The sequence below is a fragment of the Echeneis naucrates genome, chromosome 10 (genome assembly GCF_900963305.1).
Source record: "Echeneis naucrates chromosome 10, fEcheNa1.1, whole genome shotgun sequence".
NCBI lineage: Eukaryota > Metazoa > Chordata > Actinopteri > Carangiformes > Echeneidae > Echeneis > Echeneis naucrates.
The window spans coordinates 20,393,480-20,416,346 of NC_042520.1; the positions used below are offsets into that span (position 1 = coordinate 20,393,480).

At 40.4% G+C, this 22,867-nt stretch overlaps 2 protein-coding genes across 6 annotated transcripts; both read left to right on the forward strand.

Annotated features, from left to right (window-relative positions):
• Positions 1-101: 101 nt before the first annotated feature.
• LOC115050400 (long-chain-fatty-acid--CoA ligase 1-like) lies at positions 102-15,602 on the forward strand. 4 transcript variants are annotated; one of them, XM_029513244.1, is made up of 21 exons: positions 102-615; positions 5,265-5,633; positions 5,901-6,015; positions 6,521-6,585; positions 7,609-7,710; positions 7,853-7,952; positions 8,064-8,239; positions 8,557-8,589; positions 8,676-8,727; positions 8,853-8,926; positions 9,376-9,453; positions 9,566-9,700; positions 10,851-10,985; positions 11,490-11,585; positions 11,782-11,854; positions 11,936-12,024; positions 12,446-12,562; positions 12,718-12,861; positions 12,997-13,101; positions 14,019-14,090; positions 14,216-15,602. In XM_029513244.1, the coding sequence occupies exons 2-21, from the start codon at positions 5,439-5,441 to the stop codon at positions 14,354-14,356; spliced, it is 2,097 nt and encodes a 698-aa protein (XP_029369104.1). In that variant the 5' UTR covers positions 102-615; positions 5,265-5,438; the 3' UTR covers positions 14,357-15,602. The 4 variants fall into 4 exon arrangements, with proteins under 4 accessions (XP_029369104.1, XP_029369106.1, XP_029369103.1 ...); XM_029513246.1 differs by lacking the exon at positions 9,376-9,453 and adding an exon at positions 9,236-9,313 and having other exon boundaries at positions 102-608; XM_029513243.1 differs by having other exon boundaries at positions 102-608.
• Positions 15,603-15,735: 133 nt separating this feature from the next.
• cenpu (centromere protein U) lies at positions 15,736-21,392 on the forward strand. Of its 2 annotated transcripts, none has more exons than XM_029512993.1 (14): positions 15,736-15,802; positions 16,266-16,320; positions 16,436-16,520; positions 16,683-16,884; positions 16,975-17,142; positions 17,239-17,308; positions 17,748-17,825; positions 17,928-18,015; positions 18,282-18,408; positions 18,507-18,585; positions 18,756-18,803; positions 20,503-20,564; positions 20,793-20,949; positions 21,083-21,392. In XM_029512993.1, exons 1-14 carry the CDS (start codon positions 15,798-15,800, stop codon positions 21,188-21,190), a joined length of 1,332 nt encoding a protein of 443 aa, XP_029368853.1. In that variant the 5' UTR covers positions 15,736-15,797; the 3' UTR covers positions 21,191-21,392. The 2 variants fall into 2 exon arrangements, with proteins under 2 accessions (XP_029368853.1, XP_029368854.1); XM_029512994.1 differs by having other exon boundaries at positions 15,756-15,802; positions 16,414-16,520.
• Positions 21,393-22,867: the final 1,475 nt, after the last annotated feature.

Below are 22,867 nucleotides of genomic sequence, written 5' to 3' on the forward strand. Positions count from 1 at the left end.
GGCTGTAGCTGTGTTTCGCCTGCTGACAACGCATTGCGTCACAAAGAGGCCTTTTGGAGTTAGAGTTAGGTATATTTTGAAACATGTGTTCCGGAAGTATTGTTTCACACGTTGCTTCGACGTACGCGTGTTTTGTTTTTGTTTTTTTCGCACAGCCTCGGGATGAAACGCTGCAGGCAGGTAGGGGCCGACTGTGCGCTCCCACTTCCTGTTTTTTGGTTGTTTTTAACCATGCATGTGAGAGATGCAGTGTGGTGTGTTTCCAACGCTGGCAGTCTGCGGAATCTGAAGCGGAACTTGAAACTCGGCGTTAACTTTGCTCATTAAAAACAAATAACCAGTGTTTACTTCACACCGTGCGGCGGGGACGCGCAGCTGGTCCCGGCGGTTGACCTCTCTGTGCCACGCTGTGAGGGAACTCAGTCACTTAGGCTTCCCCCTTCACGTCTCTCCCCGCTTGGTGATGACCCGTCACCAGGTCTTGTTCGGTTCCGCTGCAGCCGCTGGAAACGGGCCGCCATCCAGCGTCCAAGCGACAAGTCTGTGCTTGAGCGTGCGCGACCTTCCCTTCCACTGTGGACACCGAAGAGCGCACTGCAGGTTTTGAGGTAAAAGGTGACTTGTCTCTCAATGGCTGACATTCATGAACACAGCCTCCCCTCATTGGTCAGACCCCCCCCCCTTTACACTACACAGCTTTATGTGTATGGTGGCCTTGACCTTACAGTGAATCGCATCACAAAAGCCACGGGCTCTCAAAGTAACTTGGATGAACCACACATGTGTGACTCAGCTGAATATTGCTGGGTTGGCATTTATTCATGCAGCAGTGTTCATGTTACCACTGAAGTCTGTTCCTCAGGCGGTCAGTGGGCCAGGAAGGGGGGGCTGGTGAGCTCACCAAGACAAGTCCAAACATAAGCTATTTACAGGTCTCTCCACATTTGTAAGCAAAGGTTCCAGTGTATTCATATAGAAAATATTCCATTAGAGTAAATACCAGTTTTAAAAATCAAACTTGCATAAAAAAATAGAGACGCGTTAATAGTAATTGATATTTCCACACTGATCAGTTTATGGGGAACACCAAAAAGCCTCCCTTTGAAAAAAAATAAAGAAAAAAAAAAAAAAAAAAACCAGCCGTTTTGTGACAATGATTCCAAAATGCTTTATAAAAAATCCCTTTGAGATTATGGTCCTTGTTGATTCTTAACATTCTGTGGGTTTGTCAGCTGCATATTTATGCTTCCATGCTCCTGTTCCATCACGTCCCAAACTGGCCTGATGTGATTGTACATGCCAATGTGCTCATGACAAACCGCTGCCAATTTGAGTTTCTACAGTATAATGTAAGAAAGAACCAACAGTGAATACAACAACTCAGTGAATCACTGGAACAATTTACTCATCTATGACCACACAGAGGTCACTGGGGGAAAGGTGAGGGAACAGATGAGCTGCTATAACCTCCTAGTTAGTGAGTTTTACTTTAATTCCATTTACGAAAGAATTCAAGAATGATGATGAAAATTATTTGTGTTGGCTGAATCTGAGGTTTTCTGCTTTTAAAAGAAAATACTATTATACATTCACAAAAGCGTGTGTGGCTACAATTCGAAAATGCAAAACACCCACAACAACGTGCTCCCCCAGGTTCAACAGATAGCCACCCGTGAGTTTATTGATTGACATATAAACAAGCAGTTGCCACAACTAGCCAATCAGAGCCCTGCTTGGAGCGAGTCTGACCTTTGATTGGGAGATCAGCTGAGGTTCCACACCACCTGTTGCTCAGTCTGGATGTGTGTGCTGTACCAGTCGTATATTAGGGCATCCTCCTTGTGGTTGCTGTATCTGCAATAAACACCGTGTTCTTGGGGTCTCTTTTTGGATGCTCGGCTGCAGAGGGGAAAGCCGCTGAAACCTGGCGATTTTCCGAGACAGGTGAGTGGTGAAGAGATTCAATAGGACGTGTGGACAGACATACAATGGCGTAGAAATGGTTGCGTGCTGTACTCTGGAACACGACACAGTATCTCTCCTGTCATTCCCCTAAAGCTTTAGATGCCAGCTCAAAACTTGGCACTCTTTATGACTTGTAAATTTGCAGTCGGCTCTTACTCTTACATTACACTGAGTTCTGGTTTTAATGTGGTCTATGGGAGCAGGTTTGTGAAGCTTAGAAAATGCAATTAAACATGCTGTGAAAAACTGCATTAATAGGTTGTGCAGCTTTGTGGTGTATACTAAGTGTTATTTATGCCTTCTTGATGTCAATTCTGTCACCTGAACTCGTGTATCAGCCATAGACTGTCAATATAAATGGGCACAGACTCTCCCTCTATACTACCAGCCCCATATAGATGAGGTTAAAACTTCTGTAAAACGCGAACAGATGCAGATCTAATTGGATAAATGTCAATAAAAGCTCTTCCTGCTCTACGTGTCTGACCACTGGCAACACCCATTTAAAACAAAGCCCAGTTAACCTTGAACTGTTGGCACTCTGTGGTGTCACTTGTTGATTTTGGAGAGATTTTGCCAACAGCCAATGTTAAATCGTTTAACAATTTTCTTAGCGGTTAAACAGTAGCTGTCAGAGTCTGCACTGCTCAACCGCCACGAACTACCATTCAATGTGCCAAACTTCAGCTTTGTAATAAATTACATGGTTTGAATGTGCAACAATCATTGTTTAACTGACAGCTCATACCAAGGAGGTTCTTGGTTTAAGCCCCATGCCTGAGATGTCCTGGGAAGTCAGAGACATGCAGGTTTTGGTTAGTTTGCGAAACTGTGAGTGTAAATGTTTTGTCTCCATATGTCTCCATTTGTCTGTGATAGACTGACTGTCCGGCTTGCACCCTGCCCTTGCCCAGTATCGGCCTGCATCAGCTGCATCCCTTCCTGACCCTGTGAGGAAAGGATATAGATAATGGATGGATGGGGGCACGGACGTCAACTCTTTATAATATCTGATAGAACAGACGAAAATCTATAGTGAGGTTTTAAAAGTGCAATGTCAAAAATCAGAGATTGGGAAAATAGCAAAGTCTTTACTTTGAAAGATATGTACAAATATTCAGCCTGAGGTCATTTTGACATATATTATGATTGTGTGTCACAATTATAGTTGGAGGTAGACATGTAGAATAATAAAAATAATAATTAAAATCACAGTGTACCCAAATGACATATAAGAATTATGGTGCTACAGATGTAAGACAGATATCTTCCAGACAGAGGAATATTTTTGTTGGGTACCTAGCAAAAATATTACCCAACAAAGAAAAAAAAAAAAAATACAAACAATGTGCACTCAGGTGTTATTTGGGCAGTTGGGAACTGCAGCACTGTGCGTATTGTTGGTAGCAGAAGGTTCATGTGAATGTTGATGATCTCATTTCAATGAAGTGGTGATGATAGGGAGATTTTCTAAATCTTTCTTTTCAATTAAGACCATCTATACAACATGTTCATATTGTGCTCAGCGTTGTAGCTCAGTTTGTATTTCTAATGTGGACTGGGGTCATGGCGCTCACCTCTAATCAGTCGTCTCTCGTGTGGGTGTTTGTGTCCCGTCGCCTTAGAACCATATTCCCTCCCTGTTCAACCAAAGGAGACACACACACACACACACACACGCACACCATGGGAACCGTACACACCGTACACCTGCTGAACTAATCCTGAGGGAATCTTTTAAATATATGCTAAATGATCTAATTATACTGCAATAAGAGCCACAGCTGAACAAGTTCTTCTGACATGCTGTAAGAGTAACAGTACACCGGTGCCTGAGGTCACGCATTCTGACTGTTCTGACTGTGGCTTAACTTTCATGCAGTGAAAGTATTGTTCTGTAGTGTGCCAAGTGCTTAAAACAAAGTGAACATTTGGCCTTAAAAGCTATGAGCCATTCCAAAAGTAGTATTTTTGGGGGGATTTTAATGCCTTTTATTCTGATAAGAAGAAGTGCCAGAGAGGCTGACAGGAAGTAGGAAAGGAGGGTGGGCGGCATGCAGAATTGGCTCCCTCATCAGAATGAAACCCGGAGTGCTGCGATGATGTGGAATGCGTGTTAACCGCTTGACTTACCATGCTGTCCTGCTACCTGTAAGAACAGGCCTCCTGTGGCTCCCATCACCTGAAAAACACACGTTCAAACAGCGAACTCATGTTGTCAAAGGCTCAGTAAAGCTGAAGGTTCGATACAGATGCAGAAAGAGATCCTGGTTTGTGCACTGCGTCTTTTTCGTTTGCAGATATGGACACAACACAGCAGCGCCACTCGATCGTGGGGGCAGCATTTTCGAAGCCAGACATGACTTGAAATGTTCAAGCTCTTTCTTTAGAAAGAGCAGGACAGAGCAGGACAGTAGCTCTCCAGGACAGGAGTTGGAGACCTCTGTCCTAAAAGTCAGCCTCAGCTTTGATATGTGTCTGCTGATAATAGTTTAAATCAAATTGTGTAAACCAGGTAAATATTTTCTTGTAGAGTCAAACCATGTCCAAACAAGTCCCCATAAAGCTGCCCGCATCCCTTTAGTTATATCTACAGGGAAATGTTTACACCCTCCACCCTGGTTGATTTTCAATGCCTGGTCGATTCTGTTTAAGCAGCCATTTGAGTTGTTCGAGTCATTATTCCTTATTAAGCATGCAGGTATGCACTCTCCTTCATTATTACAAATATTGCATTAAAAAGGCAAATATTGACTGCAACTGCATCCAAAGGACATGCTGTTATCACTCAGTCGCGGGGTGCTGGAGCCAATCCCAGATCACACTGGGTGAGGGCGGGGTCACCCTGGACAGGTCACCAGTCCATCACAGGGCCAACACACAGAGACAGACAGAGACCAACAACCACTCACACTCAGACCTACAGACCAGTTAACCCAAACATGATGTCTTTGGATGGTGGGAGGAAACCCACACAGACTGGCCAGGCTAGGAACTGAACCTGCAGCCTTCTTGTTGTGGGGCAACAGCACTAACCACCATGTCGATGTGCTGTCTAATGTAATAACATTTTTTCCTGCATCCATGTGCTGCATTTTTACTTGAAACTGTTGTAATAAGCAAGGTCTCAGTGTTTACCTCTGAGGACAGACTCACACATATGGCTTGTAGATACAGATTATTTTTATGTTAAATACAGACAAAAAATAGGACATATTCTTGGTGGTTTCCATAAAAACCGTCCAGTAATTATGGTTTGAGAATAGTAAATAAATAAATAACTGTTTCTTTCTCTCTAGGCCCTCTCCTGGCTTACTTCCCTCCATACACTCGTAATTCCCCTCGGGGCCTGCAGGGAGTGCCGACTGTGATCAGAGCTTGCCTGCAGCTTCAACTCCAGTCTGAGCCCTCAATAACACTCAGATCCTCTCGCCACAAACACACACTCACCTTTTTGCCTCATCGGCAGCATCATGTTCCACCAGGAGTTCTTTCAGAGCCTGACGCTGCCAGATCTGGATCATATTAGCCACTACATCAGCACTGCCTCCACCCCCATGTTAATGAGTATCACGGCAGTGGCCATCGCAACAACCTACTACCTGGCAACACGACCCAAGGCTGTCCTGCCAACATGTGACCTCCGCATGCAGTCCGTTGAGGTTCCAGTGAGTTTTAAGAACAATCAGTTGTTATAGTCCTGTATCAGATTGCTTTGTTTGGATCCAATTTTTTGGTTTAGATCTAGACACCAGAAACCAAAAAAAAAAAAACCAGACACCAAATTTGGAAAATGAACACAATAAATGAATTCACTTGTGATACTAGAAAAAGAAAAATAGGATTTCAGCAAAGGTCAAGAGACTGAATCTGGTATTGGGGTTACTGATCAATCAATGAAAGCCTTAATAACCTGAATTTGTTTTTAACATCAGGGTGAAGACATGGCACGCAGATCATTGCTTCAGAACGGCGATGTTTTCATGACCCACATGTATGATGATGTCAGGACAGTGTATGAGTTGTTCTGCCGAGGGGCCAGAATTTCCAGTGAGTCTCAAACGATATGAAATAATTATGACTGCACTGAATTTATGGCTCTGTCAAAAAAAAATTACATTTTTTTTATTGACATTGCATCAGTAAAAGTTAGATTTAACACAACCATTGGTCCAGACTCAAGAATGCCCTGCTGATTCTCGGGGTCAAAGGTCCTTGAGAAACAACATATTAATTAATGCTTTAAATATGATGCAATTTAAATTTAAGTGACTAACAGGATATTCATGACAACCACACAAAAAATAAAAAATCCAAGGTCAGATTTACAGTGACATAATAATGTTCTACTTAAAAACCTCTGGTGACTCTTCAGCACTGTACTTCAGGAAGGAGCAGCTTTAATTATATTTCCTGTAGCTTAACTGATTTGCAGCGGCAGACAACCAGTGTTTTTGTGAAGAGGTCTATTAGGATATTTACAGGACTGTTAAGTAACTGTTAAGCTTTTTTTTATCCTTCTCCCCACCTTTGTCACTTTTCTTTCATCCTCCAGATAATGGACCCTGTCTAGGCTCCAGGAAACCAAAACAGCCCTATGAATGGATATCCTACAGCGAGGTGAGACTCAACATCAACACCTCACCGTATAAAAACATTTTGGCTTCCAGCTGGAGGGCAACAGAACTATTGGAGGAAGAAGTACTGCCAATGGTTGGAACGCCTGTGGTGTTTGTGGATGAATGAATATGGTCAAAAGATGTAGGATGTGTAACTTCTGTTTGCTGTATTTATATCTGAATTTTAACTCGTGTCAATGAAGAGGACTCCTCAACCTCTGGGCCCAGCCCAGCACTTTGTGGGTTTTATAAGAGTGATGCCATGGCTGACATCATCAGGCTGAACCATGTGGAGGGGTTTTCCTTTTGTCTCAATATTTATGTTGTTTGTTTTGGGTTGAGTGATGTTGTTATTTACTTGGCAGGGAGTTATGCAGTTGAGTAAATGATATTAAGTTAATTATGTTCTGTTGTTTTTCAATTCGGTATTATGGTTACTGTGAGAGTTAAGCCATTTTGGAAATTAGTCTAATTTTATAGATGTTTATTTTTTTTTATGTTATTTTAGTCTGTCTACCTACCACCTTCCTAGGCACTCAGGCCAAACTACCTTAGCCCCAGAGGATGTGTCAAGTCTTACAGATGCTGTTTCAAAAACATGGACATTTCTGAGGCAGTGTTGAAATGCAGGATCTAGCGTTCAGGAGATTGACACACATTAGTAACAGCAGGATCTCATCCTCTGTAGTTCCACTGAATTCGTCTACTGTGAGTCCCTCTAACTCTATGTAAGCGCAACATGCTTACACGCTGCCCAGTTGCATTAGTAAAACATTAATTCAGCTTAAATGTTGATGGTAAAACATCATGAAGCATTCCAGCCCCTGTAATGAAAACACTTTGCTGAGGTGGCAGTGGCTGCAGGGATTACCTATTGTGAAACTCCTGACCATTAAACTTTAATCTGAATCATGAAAGCACATGTATTTCTTACTGCAGCAGTAACAACCCAAACCGAGATAATCAAACAAAATTCAACTTTGTTTGGCTATTGGCTGGGATGAGATTAAGTGTGTGTTTTTAGGTAAAAGAGCGAACAGAGATTCTTGGTTCGGCTTTTCTTCATAAAGGACACTCCAAGACCACGGACCCCTACATCGGCATTTTCTCTAAGAACAGACCAGAGGTGCAGACACACACACTGTCAGTAGCTTCAGAATGATTTTCAGTCAATGAATTTTACCCACAATCGCAATCAGTATTGCCATTACCTGGAAGTAATTCTATTATGATGCCATGTTTTATTTGATTTGTGTGTGTGTCTATAGTGGACCATGAGTGAGCTGGCGTGTTACACCTACTCTCTGGTGGTGGTCACTCTGTACGACACTCTGGGGACAGAAGCCATCGGCCATGCTATAGATAAAGGTAAACCACAATATTAACAACCTGGTCCTGCGCACTTCACCTTCTTCATATCTACGTGTTTTTGTCGGTGATGTGTGGCTGCTGCTGACCCGATTTATCTTGTTCCTGGAGCTTCCATTTCGACCATAATCTGTGACGTGGCAGAGAAAGTCAACCTGGTGCTGGGCTGTGTCAGGGACCGGGAACACTCTGTGAAAACCATCGTCCTTATGGAGACCCCCGCTGCTGACCTGGTCAACAGGTGCCAAGAGGCAGGAATCCTCATCCTCAGCCTGCAGGAGATGGAGGTCAGCAGGCAACATTTCTCTTTCTTTTTTCCTAAATTAATAACATTTCATTTTTTTCATGCTCAGTTATTTCTTTGTCTAGTTTGAAAAATGTCTGTGAAGCTCACCTATTTTGTTTTCTTCTTCTTCAGTTTTACTTATGATTTAATCACAAATTTATCAAAGTTGCTGTCTTTCTTTTAAAATAGGTAACTGTTGTCCTTTTATTTTCATGTTTTTGTTTTTCATTTGTGGCTTTTCTCTAGCTAATTTTTGCCTGTTAGTTTTATTTTAATTGTCTTGGTTGACGTTATTCATGAGCCTATCTTGTTTTGCAGGCTATCGGTAAAGCCAACCATCAACAGCCCTTAGTAAGTAATCAGTGACCTCTCATAAGACAATACAGAAATTACATGTTGAGTGGTGTGTGACATTGTTTGACCTCTGACCCCTCCAGCCTCCACAGCCTGACGACCTTGCAGTCATCTGCTTCACCAGTGGAACAACAGGTGTCACACAGTGGCCCACGTCCAAAACAACTCAAAAATATAAAACATGTATATTTTCCCCCTAAACTGTGTGTGTGTGTGTGTGTGTGTGTGTGTGTGTGTGTCTGTGCACGGTGAACTTTCAGGAGATCCAAAGGGAGCAATGTTGACACATGAGAATATTGTGTCCAACTGCTCAGCTTTCATCAGGGTGACAGAGGTGAGGCACCAGACTTTGTCACTGCAACACTGTTGGAAATATTCAGTAATATTTAACATTTGTGTTGGCTGACATCTGAACACATGTCCTGCTGGATCAATGCTCTGCTTTCTGGTCTGGTACACTTTAATAGGATTATACAGTTACTGTTCATAGAAGGAGAGAGAACTGTGTCAAATGATTGATGAGAAAAGTGAAAAACAAAGAGAGAGTGAGAGCTGTTACTCATTATCTTGATAATTCATATCCACAAACTCCACCAGAAAAATGGGGGAGCGGCTTTGATAATCTCTGTCAACTCTTCTTAAGTGCAATGCTCAGACCACTTCAGAGGACGTCGTGCTGTCTTTCCTGCCTCTGGCCCACATGTTTGAGAGAGTGGTGGAGGTACAAACATTAATAACACCTTTCTCTCCCTGTTTGTTTGTCTGAACGTGAATGTATTTTAGATTTACTGTCCGTTTAGTTCCAGTGATGTCCTTATTTCCTACCTGCCCTTGGCTCATATGTTTGAGAGAATGATGGAGGTATGTTCCCTTAGTTTCCTCAGTCAGCCTTTAAACCCCATCATCGTCCTCTCTTTGATTTCACTGTTGTAACTTCCTCCTCGTCATCTCACCTCATGATAAATGTTGACAGGCAGTGATGCTAGTTCATGGAGGCAGGATCGGCTACCAACAGGGAGATATTCATCAGCTGTCAGATGATCTCAACGTGCTGAAACCTACTGTGTTTCCTGTGGTACCTCGAATCCTGAACAGAATGTATGATAAGGTAGGAGGTCACCGTGATGTTCTAAGATGGTGAGAGTAAACAACGCTTTCAGACGCTTTGCTGTAACTCAGCTGCTGTCCATTTCTTCGGATCATTCTAGAGATGGTTCTGTACCTTCATTGGAGTCCAGCTGTGTTTAATTAAACTGATTGGACTTGATTAGGAAAGGCACAGATCTGGCCAAGGCCACAAAAGAATTTCTGCTGCACTTAAGCTTCCTAAGAGCACAGTAGCCACCATAGGCCTTAAATGGAAGATGTTTGGGATGACTAGAACTCCTCCTAGAGCTGGCGGTCTGGCCAAACTAAGCAATCGGGGGAGAAGAGCCTTGGTGAGAGTCAACCATCACTGCAGCCCTCCACCAATCAGGGCTTTATGGCGGAGTGGCCCGTTGGAAGCCTCTCCTCAGTGCAAGACACATGAGAGCATGCAAAGAGTTTGCCAGGAAACACATGAAGGACTCCCAGACTATGACATAAGATTCTCTGGTCTGATGAGACCAAGATCGAACTTTTTGGCCTTAATTCTAAGTGGTATGTGTGGAGAAAACCAGGCACTGCTCATCTGCCCAATACAATCCCAACAGTGAAGCAGCGTACGCCAACAGTGGCGGCAGCATCACGCTGTGGGGTATTTTTCAGCTGCAGGGTCAGGACCACTGGTTGCAATTGCAGGAAAGATGAATGTGGCCAAGTACAGAGAGATCCTGGACAAAAACCTTTTCCAGAGTGCTCAGGACCTCAGACTGGGCCAAAGGTTCTCCATCCAACCTGGCGGAACTGGAGAGGATCTGCAGGGAGGAATGGCAGGGGGTCCCCAAATCCAGTTGGGAAAGATTTGATTTCCAAGGAGACTGGCTGCATTAGCTCAAAAGGGCGTTACTGAGCAAAGGGTCTCAATACTTCTGGCCATGTGATGTTTCAGTTTTTCTCCTTCAATAAATTTGCAAAAAATGTCTACATTTCTCTGTTTCTGTCAAAATGGGGTGCTGTGTGTACATTAATGAGAGAAAAATCTACTTAAATGATTTTATCAAATGGCTGCACTGTAACAGACTGAAAAATTGAAGGGGGTCTCAATACTTTGCGTACCCATTGTCAATGCGGGTGATAATGCTGTTACTTATAATTAAAGTGTGTGTTTTTTGTAGATCAATGGGCAAGCCAATACCTTTTTGAAGCGGTGGGTGCTTCACTTTGCGTACAGGAGGAAGGAGGCCCAGCTGATGAAAGGCATCATAAGGAGAGACACTCTCTGGGATTGGCTGATCTTCAAGAAAGTCCAGGTACACAGAACAGTTCTTGTCATGGCTCTGTGCAGTTAAGTCCTACGTGACCAGGAGCAATAATTTCTTTATTGAGTTGAATTTCTTATTTTTGTACAATGTGAAAATCACAAATACCACAAAAATATTACCATGAAAAAAAAAAAGCTATTCCATGTCAAAACTTGGAATCATAATTAATGGTTGCATCTACAAAGGGAAGCAATTCAGCATGCTGAGTAACTGTAATGATGGTAGATGATGTGTGCTTACTTTTTAAAGCCCTGTAATCTCTGGTTTGGACTGTAGGGAGAGAAACATTGTAAAATTTCTTACCAGCGGTACGTGATTACTCTGTGAGCAGATCAACCAAGAGCTGACTTGTTTCATAAACCATTAGGGCAGTACACGAGGAATATGCGAGCGCAGATTTATTTTCTGTAATTTTAGGGCTGAAAATATCTAATTGACTGATTTCATGAGTGCATCTGAGTCAGTATTAAAGGAGTGTGCTGCCTTCCACAGGACAGTCTGGGCGGCCGCGTTCGTCTCATATTAACAGGAGCTGCTCCTGTTTCTCCTTGTATTCTCACCTTCTTCAGAATAGCAATGAGCTGTCAGGTAACAGAGACAAACTCGTGCGCCTGTCTGTCTGTCTTTTTTTTTTTTTTTTTTTTTTTTAAATCACACAGACCCTCTCTTGTCCTCTTCAATTCTATGTTGCCTATTCTCTATTCTGTTCTTACTGGCATTACAAATAACAGTGATGAGTTAGATCAAGAATGTCTTTTTTTTCTTTCTTTCTTTTTTGTTTCAGGTCTATGAAGGCTATGGACAAACAGAGTGTACTGCTGGCTGCACAATGTCCACACCTGGGGACTGGAGTGCAGGTAGGACTGTTTTTCAGCCACATAAAGGTAATTAATGAACAAATTTCTTTATAAAGACTTAAGTCCTGACCTTGTCCTCAGGACATGTGGGAGCTCCTTTGCCATGTAACATGGTTAAACTGGTGGATGTTCCTGATATGAACTACCTGGCTGTGAACGGAGAGGGAGAGGTGAAACAAACTCTAACATCAGAGACAATGTCTTGTATGTATTTGTGTTGTGGGTGTATTTGTTGTTGTACCAAAAAACCTCGCTGGACACAAGCATCTCAGATACACTTCACCACTCAGGATACAGTGAAACTGTGTCAATGTTGTAATTTATTTAGGATGGTAAAAAAGGAAATTTGTTAAATCAATTTTCTTAAATTCTTATAATCTGATGAAAAGATAGATTTCAAAATAACATTAATTTGAATTAAATCCTTTTGAAAGTTTGTAGTATTCATTTAATTTAAGTACTTTAAATGGCTTTAAATGGCGGTGCTTCTTGTACTGTTTTTACTATCTTTGCAGATTGTTTTACAAAAATGTAATTAAAAGCCATCCAAACAGCTGTGTTTTGTTTTTTTTTTCTTCTTCTTTTTTATAGGTGTGTGTGAAGGGCAGCAATGTATTCAAAGGCTATCTGAAGAACCCAGAGAAGACAGCAGAGACTATCGATGCAGATGGCTGGGTTCATACTGGAGACATTGGAAAATGGCTTCCGGTGGGTTCATGAAGCTGAGGTTTATCCTCGCTTTTTTGTCACTTTGTTCAGCTCAGCTTTGGTTAAATGCATTGAGCCAATGAAATAGCGTGTAACAGTCTGACAGTTTGTTTTTTTTTAATAATAATGCACTTTACGTGCATGTTTGTCCACAGAATGGGACGCTGCAGATTGTGGACAGGAAGAAGCACATATTCAAGCTGGCACAGGGGGAGTACATTGCTCCTGAAAAGATAGAAAATGTCTACGCTATGAGTGAGGCCGTGGCACAGGTCTTTGTGCATGGAGACAGCCTGCAGGTAGATGGAGGAAATTCTCGGTCTCGGCGTAACAATATACGACCCCTGCAAACGTACTCCTGCTCTCCTTAGATGCACCACTATGATTACTACTGCATTTGGTTCTTTGATCGTATGGATTGTATTCATTTCCAGGCATATCTGGTAGCAGTGGTAGTGCCTAACTCTGACTCCCTGTCTGGTTGGGCCAAGACGACCCTGGGACTTGAGGGCAGCTACCAGGAATTATGTGGCAAAGCGGTAAGAAGTGTTTAATTTCTGGTTTTCTGATTCAGACCGTGTAAATGCTCCCCCCCCCCTTCTTTTGCTCTCACACTTTAAACCTATTTAAGTTGATAAATCAGTCTGTTCATGTCCAGCAGTGACTCCCAATGAGGGTCCAAAACATTATACACTTGGTGAAAGTGGTTCACCCTGGTCACCTGCAGTTTTCTTCTACATCCCAACTATCCACAATTTTATTGCAGTAACATTTTCCTTTTGGAAAAAGTCTGAATGTGGTGTTAAATATGACTAAAAGGTAAATGGCCAAGAAATCCATCTTCTGGCAGAAAAAATGTTCTCATTATACAGGATACAAATTCACTTCAATGCTAGATCATGAGACATTATCTCAAGGCTCTTTGTGACGAAAAGTCAGAACCTTATGTCACTGTGCGGACAAACCCAACAATGAGGAGTAAAACTGGAGTAAAAAATCCCTTTAAACAGATATAAACCTGCAACAGAAGAGGATGGCTGAGGAGAGAAAGAGAGGCTGGAGTGGGAGCAATGAGAGATCATGGAGCAAAAATATTTTACTCTTTCAAAAGCTTTTTTTTTTTTCTTCATTGGTGCTGTGAGAACTTTAGTGGTGTGTGCCATATGTGCCTGTCCCTGACAACGAGCATAAGTGGTTAATTACCCTAATAAAGTCAAAAGGCAGCTCTAATCACAAGTGAAAGTGCTTTTGGAGAAACATTTTAAAACCACCTATTAACTGACATACTTTGAGTTGACCACTTCCACTGATCAGGTCTGAACTGAGCCACCGAGTTTAGAACTGAATGAAGGTTTTCAGGCTGGCCAGATGTCCGTTTAACCTTTTTAGCCCAAATTAAGTGAAAGACCCCCTGACCTCATTGGTAACTTTTTTTTTTTTTGGGCCTTCTGCACAGGAGGTCAAAGCAGCTATCTTGGATGACATGCAGCGGCTGGGCAAAGAAAGAGGCCTCAAGTCCTTTGAGCAGGCATGGCACCTTCTCATCAATCTGACAAAATTGGAAAATTCTGCTTATCTGTTGCAGTTTTATTCTGGAAGTGAAACATAACTTTTCTTAGTAATAAAACCTGCCAACTTGTGTCTGTCCTGCAGGTAAAGGCCATTTATATCAGCACACAGATGTTCACAATTGAAAATGGCCTGCTAACTCCAACATTGAAAGCCAAGAGGAATGAAATGAGAAAGCACTTCAGACCCCAGATAGAAGAGATGTATGCTGGGATAAAAATGTAGACAGAGCCAAACAGAAGCTCTGAGATTTGTCAGATTAAGGGAAAAGGGCTGGAAGATAACTGAGGACACATGAAAAAGAAAGCAAATGAGGAACGAATAATCCAACTGTCTAGTCGCTTGCTTTTTGCTTTTTGCTTTTAACATATAAACAGGATGCAACTTGGCTGGATCTTCATTTAAAGCATTTGGGTTAGGGGTTAAGGTTATTTTATGCTTAAATGTGTCCGTTGATGTAATAGCTTTGATTCTAATCAAGTATTATGCTAAATTCTCTCTAATAAGGGTAACTTGGAAAACAGTATTCTTATAGTATCAGATATCAGCATTTCTGTCATGTACTGTGCAGAATCTTCTACATGCTTATACTCACTATACTCACATTTTAATTTTAAGGACAAAGAGGGAAAACTCAGACCACCCAAACACATCCCAACTCGAACATTGCAGTGTCTCTGCGATTTTTGTGAGATATCAGATTTTATTTTATTTTTGTTGAGTTACAGGTTAAGTTTATACCCACAGTGGACAACAGGATTGCCACAGCAGTTTTAAAAATCTTTCTTATGACAACGCTTTGGTCCGCATGAACCAGTCGTGAGCCATATTCAAGATTACCAAACAACCTCACTGGACATAAGCAACTCAGAGACAATTCACCACTCAGGATACAGTGAAACTGTGCCAATGTTGTAATTTATTTATGATGGTAAAAAAGGAAATTTGTTAAATCAATTTTCTTAAATTCTTATAATCGGATGAAAAGATAGATTTCAAAATAACATTAATTTGAATTAAATCCTTTTGTAAGTTTGTAGTATTCATTTAATTTAAGTACTTTAAATGGCTTTAAATGGTGGTGCTTCTTGTACTTTTTTACTATCTTTGCAGATTGTTTTACAAAAATTTAATTAAAATCCATCCAAAGAGCTGTGTTTTGCATTTGCTTTATTGCGGTCATTAAGATGTTCAAATTTGTAGAAGTTTTTTATAAACAGTTTAACGTGTTTGTCCCGTGAATTTGTTTTATTTTCACTATTAATAAATCATCAGCTTTAAAAAGAAAAATATGCATGTTGTGGGTTCATGAGTTGAATTACTAGAACAATCAGAATTTATATTGAACCTTTCCACTTTCCGTAGGGCAAAAATTTGAGCGAATGTCATGGGGTGATTTTTTTTCCCAATTAAAAATGCCAATAAAGTTTTTTGTTGTGGTTGTTATTTAATCTATCTATGCCATATTATATTCCAGAAACACACAAGGAAAAGACAAATAAAATACTTTACAATAAAATATAAAGCGTAAATTTGTAACTTATTCATTGTGTCCTCCTCCCCCGCTTGTCTGGAGTGGTACAGTCCTGAACTCGAAACATTTAGCGGGAAGCGGCAACGGTGTGTTTACACAACATAGTTGTTTTGGAAGCTGCGTTTCTGTCAGATGAGGTAAGATTTATAGATTATCAGTTATAATACAGTCAACATTCGCACTTAAGTCAGGTATTCACGACGTGCCCCCGACTGTTGGAAAAGTCAGACATTTAGAAAAGTGACGTTTCTCTAGTAGTCGAGTGTTACATGCAGTAACGTAAGAAAACTGTTCACACTTGGTGAAAAAATAAGTGTTGTGTTCGTTTCCAATCTTCCTTACTGAAACAAAGGCTTCATCATCTATGTAAGTACTCCTCGACACTTGAAAGGGTGTTAGCTCTGCAGTACACATCGACATATTTAACAGCCTCTTTATTGAATGAAGTTTGTTTCGGAGTCGGTCACATGGAGGTCAACCATCCGTCGTTACTTCACAGCTAGGGGAGCTTTGTTTGTATGTTACTTGCCTCTGTCGATGGTGGGAGCACAAATATGGCAAACGTTGATGATGATGACAGCATTTTCTCTGCGTCCACAGGGCCAGTAAGGACAGAGGAGCCAAGGCTCTCCCAGGGCCACCAGATGAGAGCCAGGTGGGTTGATTTGATGACTTGCATTATGGTTAGATCTGTTATTTTATTTTATTTTTTAATTGGCCCGAAAATGGGTCCACCCCTTCTTAACAGCTTTTGTGTTCAAATGCAAAAGGAATCCTCTTGTAGACCTGCGGATTCTCCAAACTTGTCAGCTATAGAAAAAGCGAGCTTCCTGCAGGCAGTGCAGCTAAATTATGGTGAGTCACTGCAGTACAATAAACACCATCCCAGGTCACACCAAACCGTTCCAGTGGCTGTGCCTTTATATCTTCTGACATTTTTCTTTTTCTTCCTGAGTCTAGCATAGTGTGAAAACACTAATTTCATGCTGACCAGATGTGCTGTATTGTGTTGCCTAGGTAACCCTCTGCACAGCACTGCCATGGAGGAAGATTTAAATGTGTTAGAGGAAGAAGAGGTGGACAAAGGAAAAACTGGAGGAAAGGGCATTCCTGAGAAGTTGAAGACCATTCCTAAAAAACACAGAGCTGCAGAGAAGACGAAACAGATAGAGCCGGAGAAGAAGCGTAGAAGTGCTGCTAGAAAGGAAGTCAAAACCAGGTAAGGTAGAAGGAATTTGCTTGCGACCATGACTTTAAAAATACGATATTACAAGGCAGGCATTTTGTATAATCTGTTTACAATGTATAGACCAGTGAAGGGAGGAAAGACAAAGAAAAAGAAGGGAGAAGCTGAAGAGGAAAACACAGAGACTAATTATAGTGGCATACCCCAAACAAGCAATCAGGCTAACCTCAAACAATTGGTGGGTAAGAAGCCCGTTAAAGGGACGAATGCTGGAAAGAAGTCTGTGGAAAGGTGAGATCACACAAAGTTTGCATTTAAAGAACTGTTGAGCCACCTGTCTTCCTGGGTCCTTGACAATTTATTTATTTATCTCTCCATCACAATAAGGTGGATGAGGAAGAACATAAAGAGCAAGAGAGGATCTAGCAGAGGAAAGTCTAGTGACGCTGAGTCACAGGTAAATCCACAGAATTAATACGAGTAACAAAACCTCATGCCAGCATACATGTGCACTGCTCATGCGATGCAGGACAAAATGATCAGATGGAATGACTCCCCACATCAGTGAATGGCATCTTTAGCACTAACACTAAAGCTTGACTGAGAGTCGTAAAAAAGCATTGTTGATCAAATCAATAGCTTAAAGCTTCATTGGTAACTCAGTTATCATATACAGTGTACAGTTTGCTGATGCTGATCTTTTATCCTTAGATAAGGCTGACACAGTCTGAAGGCCTTAATTTTAAAAGCCGTATCCAAAGTGATTCTACTGCTTAGTAAAAAAAGAACAATCCCAGACATTGTTGAATCAACTAAATCTATATTGATTAGTTTCTGACTTTTGATAATTGTTTTTTTTTTTTTTTTTTTTTTTTTTTTCTCCTTTTCCCCTTCAGGAGGTCTTTGAGACCAGCCAGCAGAGACATATTAGAGTCCTATCCTCTGATGAAGAGGTGGACAGTGACACAAGTTGGGTATGGACTAACAGCTGGTACGATAACCAGGAACCAGCCACACAAATGTGGTTCTTAATTGTGACTCCTCTTTTGGATTGGTTTTCTTTCTCATTCATTCAGACCCAAACTCCAAAGGAGCCCGGAGTGTATAATTTTTACAGGACCAGGCAAGCTTCATCTGGGTCCAAATCCAGAAAGTCTTCATCAGGTAAGAAAAGAGACAACAATATCAGTTTTCACTGTAGACTTGAACTTTTGGAGAAACTGCTTTTTTATTGTTGCAAAAAGATAAAAACTCTGGTGTTTATGAAGGAACATGGAGACTATTAGTGTCATAAAAAGACTGGAGAGAAAAGCAAGCTACACTTTGAGGGGGAGGTTATTGTGATCTGTTTTTCAGAATACTCTAACAGCCCTCTTATTGTTCTTTGTTTCTAAACTTGAATCTTAAAAACTTGATTCTGTTTCATGAAGGTAGCACGTCCGGAGAGGCAGAAGAGGCAAACCGGGACAAACGGAAGAGGAAGAGACATGTTGGTCAAGGAGGAACAGATTTAGATGTGGTACTGGATGCTTTCTTGCACTTCTGTGATGAGTACAGGTAAATAACCACAGAAGTATGGCAAAGGTTTTTTTCCACGTTCCAGTTACAAATGGTCACCTTCTTTTGTGTACGTGTGGCTTTTTTTTTTTTTTTAGGGAATCTGTGGAGTCTAAAGCAGTCAAACAGTCCATTGATAGTTTCTCCTCCAATGTGAAAGAGCAGCTGTTGGAAAAGGTGAGAGTCGAGGGAAAATAATTTCCATGTAATATGAATAATTGAATTTCAGTTAGCCCAGAGGCACTGATGTTTTTCCAATCATAAATGTTAATCCAAATACTGTTTCACAACAACCAACCTGGAAATGAAAGAAACCAATTAATACTCTGGTGTTTCTGCTTTTACAGATCTCTTCCTACAAGGAACTCAGGGGTCTAAAAAGAGAAAATGCCAAGGTAACTATGGCAACCAATTTGCAAAAATCATCTGGGTAGATTGACCATAAAACTGTCATAAAACTAAGTTATATCCTCCTGAGAACCAAAGAAAAAAATAGTGTTTTACAGTTTCTTTTTTTGTGTGTGATTTCCTACCTATTTGGGCCTTTAAAAAAAAAAAAATTGAAAATTTTTCTAATTTTAATTTTACAGCATGATTTCCGTTTGAATATAGAGCTGACTTTAGTCAATACAAAAAAGATTGTCTTTCGAGCGATGTTAAGGACACATTTAATTTGATCAAAAAATAAAATTCTGTGTCACTCTTGTTGCTTGAAATGTGTGTTAAGTTCTACAGACATAGAATATAAACAGTTCTGCATTTCTTCTTCCCCTGGATATTTCAGTGGTGATAATCCTGGAAGCATGTTTTCCTACTAATAACTGGCATTTTGTTTTTTTTTAGCCCAAATCAAATGCCAGACTCTTGATTTCTTGGGCAGTAGTATCCAGTGACACTCCTGTAGTTTGCAGTCGTCTCGGATTTGTAAAAGATGCCAGATCTTCAAAGATTTTGTCATCGATGTACTGTGAAAAGTACTGGATTAGACTCAGATTTTAGGGTCATCTTGATAGGCAGCTAGCACAGGTGTGAATCTATTATGATGGATGGAGGAAAAAAAAAATACAAATCAAGTTAATAAAAGGAGTAACAGCCAAAATTTTACACATCAATTTAGATGAATGCATTAATTTCAGTGTCAGGGATGTGATGACTCACTATAGACCAACCATATAAGCTTATTTTTAGGCAACTACACACACACACATTGTACTACTACATTATTATTACATGATAATGGGATTGCATACATTAGCCTGAAACAAAATATAACATACAAGTTAATTCTGGCCCACAGAGCATGACGACTTTCCTGCTCTGTCTCCAACTCTCTTATCACATTCTCCTGCATTTTCTTCCTCTCTCTCTTCCCCTATCACAGGCTGATACTCATCCTTTTGTTCATCTAACAGCTCCAAATCTGAATATCCTCCTACTATCCGGTATAGAATTCTCAGTGCTTCACTTCTTTCTCCTACAACAATGCACAGTCATTGAATACATTAAAATTGTCCTGGTGTCCACTACCGTTGACATTCATTATGACTTATTTCAAAACAGAAATAATGAAATTGTTTTCAAATTTAAAATATCGTTCTTGACATGTTAATAAACAAAAATATATATATTATCATGGTAAAAATAGCAATAGATAAAGAATATTTGACATACCTTTCCTCTTTCCATTAAATGTGTATGTCGGTATGGCAGCCATCTTGATCGAGGAAAAAAAAGTAAAGTTCCCAGCATGCAAACCCATGACACGACACATCACTGGAAAGCCCAGGATGTCCTCTACAGAATACTATTGGGGCTGATAGGGTAACTCCAAATACATCTACAGGCGAACATAATGTCCATTGTAGAAGGACATGAACGAATGAGCCGGGTCTCAGGAGGATATACAGTTATGTTCACATTTAAAAGGATAAAAATTGATAGAAATTGAAGTAAAAAAAAAAAAAAACCCAAAAAACTAACATGTTAACATGCTAAATTGCAGCTAAGCACATCTTAAACATATTTGCAAAGCATCAGTCTGACTATTGTTTCTTAATTTTCTTGCATTTGCCTGTGTGTGTGTGTGTGTGGCAGGTGGGTTCTTTGACTCGCAAAAAGACACAGAGACTGTTAGATGCGAAACATGAGCTGATGAGGTAAGAGGCACTCCAAAATCAAAGACAAGTTACTATTTTTACACTTAATTTCCTAAAAATTTAAGAGCTCCATTCCGACAATAATCCATCACTAAAACATCTGTGTTGACAGCTATACCTAATAACAAAAAAAAAAAAGTCTTAAAAACAATACTTCAGTTACAAACTTAACCTATAAAGTAAACGTTCTTCCTGTGTCCTTAATAACCTGTGTGGTTGGTCCAACAGGGCAGACAGACAGATTTCACTGCTTCAGAAGGAGAAAGCCGAACTTACTTCACGACTTCACGATCTAAAACAAAGCAGTGCCCTCCTCAACAACATCAGAGAGCTCAACCAGCATTACCTGGACCACCGACGCAATCGCCCCACGGAGAAGGAGACGGTACAAAAACACACTACACCAATGCCAATATTGACTATAGAAATCTAAATACAAAATTTTTATGTCAATAAATTTCAGTGAACCTTCAAATGCTAACAAACATTATCTCCTTTTCTCTCTTCCTCATGCTCAGTATGGAGCATTCAGTTTACCGGCTCTGCTACTCGAGACAAAGGAACTTCTGTCGGCAGAAAATCAGCTAAGAGGAATCAATAACCATCTGGAAAAAATACTGAAATAAAATGAGACTTGTAAATAAAATTTATTTGGCATAATCACATACACAACACAAATGCATAAAGTTTAAAGCCTCTGAAAGCACATATATCTAAGCAAGACATTTTGAACAATTCTATGGCTCCTACAAATTTCAAGGCCAGGAGCAGCTTTACATTTTCTGGCATAAGATCATATTTCTTTCATCATTTTTACCACTTGGATCAATATAGTACTTTGAATAAATAAATGTAATAAAAAAAAGTGTGTCTTTCAAGCTCCACAAGGTGCATGCATACCAATCAGCTTCTTTTTTTTTTTTTTTTTTTTCACAAAACAAACCGTAAATGCTGTTAAGTTCTTGTTCATTTTATTTGTTCAGCTTCTGCCCAAACTTGAAAATGGGTTAGGTAGCAGATGGGACAGATCTTTCCTCTTTTCAAATTTTATTTGCTCATTGGAGGAATTGTTAGGTTGAAAGCCTTCTAACAGAAACATAAATATACAATTTCAAAGAAAATTTTAATACATACATTTTGTATATTTAAGCACTTTACTTTTGAAAAATTTTAAGTGGAAATTAGTTGCTGTTTTACAATATTTTATTATCAGGCACAATCATTTTAATATTTATCAAAATAATATTTCAATCTTTACCATTAAACATGAAATCAATATGTAGCAAAGACAAACAAATTCAAGCATGGCTGTCGGCTGCTGCTCAACATAAACACTCATCAACAGGCCTGCTGACTATCTCACATGAAACCAAAGTACTTTCTTACTTCTTTCAACATCAAACATCAAAATCAAACATTTGTCAAAATTGCATCAGTTCATTCATACCTCCAGCTTCTCGATGGTTTGATCCAGCTGAACAGTCCTTCCTGCTCTGTTGTGTGAAGCATCACTGAAGTGAAGAGTGATCCTGCTGCAGGCAGGTGCTCTCACTCATCAAATCAGCTGGTGAGCAGTGTTGGGTTTTCCTCTCCTCAAGATGGAGGAGGTCATGGACTGCTCAATTCTGCCTATAGGTGTTTTACTTAAGTTTTACTTCGGATTGAACTGACTTTGGACTCAACAGCTTTTGAAGTCACAAGTTAAAAGAAACAGACTCAGAAACAGCTTTACTGGCAACGTGTCTGATAGCTACAGGGAATTTGATTCTGGTTTGGCATTGCTCTCTGTTAGAAAAATTCTTGCTGATGATGATGGGGATGTTTATTGAAGCTTGATTTATTAAGGAGAAAGGAGGCTTCATCGATACAGTGTTTTGTGCGCAATGTCAACTCAAATCTGAAGCAGCAACCCCTGAGGATAGTGTTATATACTCGAGAGAGAACTATAGTCCTTTATCCTCCATAATTGGGCAATTACCTCTAGACGAGGTCAGAGAGATGCTATTGATTCTTTGACCATAATTAAGGAAACATGATATCTGCACAAATGCTGATTCTCAGAACCCTCGCCGCTTCTGACTCACCATCCAAAGTCTACTGTCCTCAGCCTGGGCTCCAGCACTACCAGCAGAAACCACAGCTGTGTGGGGAGTGAGTGACTCTAGATCTGTAAGATTTAGTAATGTAGCTGTGGCATTAAGAACTAGGCCTCACAGTGACCTCTGACCCTGAGTCAGGTGGACAGGTGAGAACCCTAACTCCCTCACAGTCTCTGGCAACATAAATATAAAACGTCACCGATA